At 44.3% G+C, this 4,719-nt stretch overlaps 1 protein-coding gene across 1 annotated transcript; it reads right to left on the reverse strand.

Annotated features, from left to right (window-relative positions):
- Positions 1-1,584: 1,584 nt before the first annotated feature.
- On the reverse strand, positions 1,585-3,782 carry LOC117384423 (E3 ubiquitin/ISG15 ligase TRIM25-like). Its single transcript, XM_033981748.2, has one exon. The coding sequence runs from the start codon at positions 3,780-3,782 to the stop codon at positions 2,001-2,003; it is 1,782 nt and encodes a 593-aa protein (XP_033837639.1). The 3' UTR covers positions 1,585-2,000.
- Positions 3,783-4,719: the final 937 nt, after the last annotated feature.

Consider the following 4,719-nt stretch of genomic DNA (forward strand, 5'->3'; position numbering starts at 1 on the left):
GGCTGGGCGCACTCTTAGCGATAGGGTGAGGAGCTCAGTCAAACGGGAGGAGCTCGGAGTAGAGCCACTGCTCTTACACATCGAGAGGAGCCAGTTGAGGTGGCTCGGACATCTGCTCAGGATGCCTCCTGGACGCCTCCCTAGGGAGGTGTTCTGGGCATGTCCCACTGGGAGGAGGCCCCAGAGAAGACCCAGGACACGCTGGAGGGACTATGTCTCTTGGCTGGCCTGGGAATGCCTTGGGGTCCCACCGGAGGAGCTGGAGGACGTGTCTGGGGTGAGGGAAGTCTGGGAGTCCCTGCTTAGACTGCTGCCCCCGCGACCCAGCCCCGGATAATTGGAAGAAAATGGATGGACATTATTTACTTTCTTCATAATAATATTGGTTCCTACTTATTGTTGCGGTACAGCACATCTGTGGAGCGCACTGATGAAAAGTGAACGAGTGAACACGCACAGTGAGCACGAGATGAGATAAGATAAGTTGTTGAATAAAGACGAGCTGTAACTGTCCTGTTGTGTTGGTCTATTTAAGCAAAGAAGACAGCAAGAAAATACATCATATTAAATCTAACTGTAACCTGCCAAACCACAGCCTCAAGAGACTGGAGAGAACAACATATTAGGGTCACATTTACACAAATGTTGGATCGCAGTGTGACTCTGAAGTGCTGTATGTTTGCAAGTTTTTTTTCCCAACAAAACCCACAATGTCGATGAAATGTTCTGCGCCGACAAATTTCTGAAACGCTTTGGACTTAAGTGTTTCTCTGCACAGAGAGGTGCCTCTGTGGATGCCGCTGGAGCAGAGACACGAGAACAACACATTTAAAGAGATCATCAAGGAAGGGGAATATAATATACGAAGGATTGAACTTTGAGAGTGTTTAAACAAGAGAGAAATGTGAGAAAATGTTAATGTCTGTTTGAGAAAAGTGTATAAAGTGTGTGGTGAGGGGTTTTACAGACTTAAAATATATATAATAATCGTAACAAATAAAGAAGGGACCGCTGTACACATCCCCATAATCCAGGACAGAAGTCTGCATGTACTCCACATCCCCCATCTACCCTTCTTTACATGTCTTTACACATCTGAAACATGCATGGATACAGGGAGGTCATAGTGCTCCAGACCTTATACTGGAGAACAATGAGGCCAGTATGCTGTGGTTAAGTCCACATGAAGAATTCAGGATCAGGGACTGAAGCCCGTTAATCTCTGTTTGTTGTACAGAACTTTTCACAATCTGAGACAGAAATTAGACAGGGCTGTGGCAATAGGGATTATATTTGTGATTATTTATGTTTTGATTTGTGGTATCCTAATGTTGATGTCTTTCTCATTCTGTAAAGCACTTTGAATTACATTGTATACGACTTGTGCTGCACAAATAAACTTGGCTTGCTTTGCCATTATAACATAGATCAGAAAGAAAATGTAATATGGGTCATTTAAAACACAAAAATAACAGAGATTCATGAATTTATTTCAGTTTTTTAAAGTGACAGTGTAAATATCGTCATATCTTTGCCTCCAACATTGCAACAGTTTAATCAGTATGACTCATTCTGTGACCCTGCCATTTTTACAATCATGATTCAAAGTCCACAAAAACACATGATAATCTACTGACTGGCATTTTTATAACTCAAGTTTATAAAGGTGCTATATAAGGTGCTGTACCTGCTTTTTTTTCTCTCTTAAGAAAGGGAACAACAAAAGTCCTTTACCCGACTTTCCACATGTATTTGAGCCAAATGTGTCTTAGTACATCCCTAGTACAGATCTATTGTATAAGCAGCTCTTGAGATCAGAATAATTCCAATGTGTGCTGTCGGCATCTAATTGTAAAACTGTTTTATTACCAGAGAATTAGAAAGTGCGCAGCCAGCATGCTAGTTATTACTGTCACAGCAAAAATAGTTTAAAAGAAACTTTCAAACTAATGATTTTAAAACTAAAAGTCACAAATTTGATCCAAACTGTAGTTAAGTTATTATTCAAGTTTGGGGAAATGTGCAGTGGCTTCAGTGTTAGACCTGTGAAATCGGACCCCAGCATAGAGAGGATGAGTGAACCTGGTCTGTACTCTGTGGAGGAGGCTCATGGTACTTTCAGAGATGCTGTAAAATGCCAAAACCCCTGAACTGTGGTCCAGGTAAACCCCAATTCTTGACTGGATCGGACCTGAGACCTGCGATTGGACTGTGTTAAACCAAAATGAATAACTAGTTTTATCACAGTCTAAAGCCCACGATTTATCATTATACCCAAATGCACATTCGTCAGAGCCTTTCCTCTGAAACTCTCTGTATGAAACTGCTATACGAGCCCCCCACCTCCCGCTCCATTCCACCTCCCAGTAACAGCGGCCTATCAGACTCTCTTTGCTCAGGATCTGACACCAGCCTCTGAATCTGTCTGGATGATCTTGATAACTCTGGTCTTCTCTCATAACTGTTACTCTTCTGTTTCCATCAGACAGAGACAGTCTGGTGTGAGCTGTGTTTGGGTCCAGAGTGATTTCTGTGTAATATTGTAAGAAATCCTCTCTGGAACTAGGTTCTGTTGATGGCCGCAAAACCCGGACTGTTTTCTCTTTTCTCTTGTTCAGTCTGTTCCATTTCTGTGCCAGTCCCTGGTCTGGTCTCTGGTCTGGTCTCTGGTCTGGTCTCTGCTCTGATCTCTGCTCTGGTCTCTGGTCTCGTCCCTGCCTCAGTGAGATGTTGGTCAGACCCTCCGTCAGAGTGAGCTGGAGTGTGTCCTTGAGCTTGGACACAGCTGTGGTCACTTCTTCAAAGTATCCCCAGTCTCCTGTGTTAATGGTGGCTGGCTCTGTGCTCTGTATGTGTGGGGACAGTGAAGCGTACAGTTTTATAAAGCGGTTATGATCCTGGGTGAGGTCCAGTGTGTCCAGCTGAGAGAGGCTCCTCTTCAGCCCCCTCACTTCCTGTTGCAGTTGGTCCTGAAGCTCTTGGACTCGGCTCAGTTGGATCTTCTCCTGGGAGCGTATCTGCTGCTCCACCTCAGAGTGTCTTTTCTCCAGGAGAACAGCAATGTCTCTGAAGCTGTCCCCGCTGCACTGCAGTGCTATCTGGGCAGAGTGGCTGATGTCCTGGGCCTCCTGTTGGAGCCTCTGGAGGTCTGTCTCTTTGTGCCGGAGGCTCTGGAGCAGTAGAGCCCTCCTCGCTGGCAGCTCTGCCTGCCTCTGAGCCCTCTCTGAGGCTGAGGTCACTATGTCATGGCCCTTGTGCTGGTCCACAGAACAGAGGTAGCAGATGCACTGCTGATCTGTGAGGCAGAACATCTTCTTCACTTCGTCGTGTTGCATGCATATGTTTTCCTGGAGCGTGTGAGACGGTGCCACCAGTTGGTGTTTCTGTAACGCTGCAGCATCATAATGAGGTTGTAGGTGGTGCTCACAATAAGATGCCACACATTGCAGACAGGACTGGAGAGCTCTCAACTTCCTCCCAGTGCACACATCACAGGACACATCCTGAGGTCCAGCATAGCAGCGGGCAGCAGTGGGTGCAGTTCTCTTCATCTGCTCTACTAAACCTGCTAACATGATGTTTTTAATCAGGGCTGGCCTGGGGCTGAAGTTGAGGCGACATTCAGGACAGCTATAGAGCTGCTTCTCGTCCTCTTGGTCCCAGTGCTGTAGGACACATTTCCTGCAGTAGCTGTGTCCACAGGGAATAGTCACAGGATCCTTCAGTAGATCCAAACACATGGAGCAGGAAACAACTTCTGGGTCGAGTGCTGGCTGCGCCATCTCTCCTGAATCAGAAACAGTTTCACCTTGACACAATTTAAACTTCAGAGTGGAGTGACAGCTGTGGGAGGAGTCAGGCCGCACCCACAGCTCTGTGTAGATCTGAGGAGTAAGCAGGAAGCAGTCACACTTAAAGCACACACACATTTTATTATGTTTCACATGAGACTGTGCCAACTGTTTAAACATGCAGGGTTTGTGTGTTAACATGTGTGAATGAAACAAAACAGGTCTGTCTGTGATGAGAAAATAACATTATAACAGAGATCAGAGAATAGAATAATATGGGCCATTTAAAACAGACATAAAAACAGACAGGTTTGTGACTTTATCTCTGATTTTAAAGTGGTAGAGTAAATATGATCATAAATTTGCCTTCAACATTACAACAGTATACTCAGGGCCCAGGCCTGCCCTGGCCACAGACTGGTCGCCTTTTGGCATCTCCTAGAGCATCTTTCTCCCTGGTCCTTAGTCCTCCCCTACTCTGTTCTCCCAAGTTTCTGAGCTTTGAGTATTTATAACAGATTGACAAAGCTACCTACATTTCAAAGCAAAGTGACTTTTTTGTTTCACACCCATAAGATAATGAACTTTTACACTTAGACAAGTAGAACAACATAGAGTTTCCTGTGAGATAGAGACAGCCTTCATACATGTTATTATCTGGTCTGTGTCTGAAAGACTGACATAAATCAAATGCATTTAAAGACATACGATAAGGATATTTTCTTCATAACATGAATATACTTAAATTTCCTTCATAACTCATTCTGTGACCCTGCAATATTTATAATCATGATTCAAAGTCCACAAAGACACACTGAAAATCTACAGACAGGCAGTTTTATAACTCAAGTTTATAAATGTTTAAAGGTACTGTACCTGCTTTCTTTCTATGTTAAAAACGTGAACAACAAAAAAAAGTCTTGGACTC

Source organism: Periophthalmus magnuspinnatus, chromosome 16, assembly GCF_009829125.3.
Source record: "Periophthalmus magnuspinnatus isolate fPerMag1 chromosome 16, fPerMag1.2.pri, whole genome shotgun sequence".
Taxonomy (NCBI): Eukaryota; Metazoa; Chordata; class Actinopteri; order Gobiiformes; family Gobiidae; genus Periophthalmus; species Periophthalmus magnuspinnatus.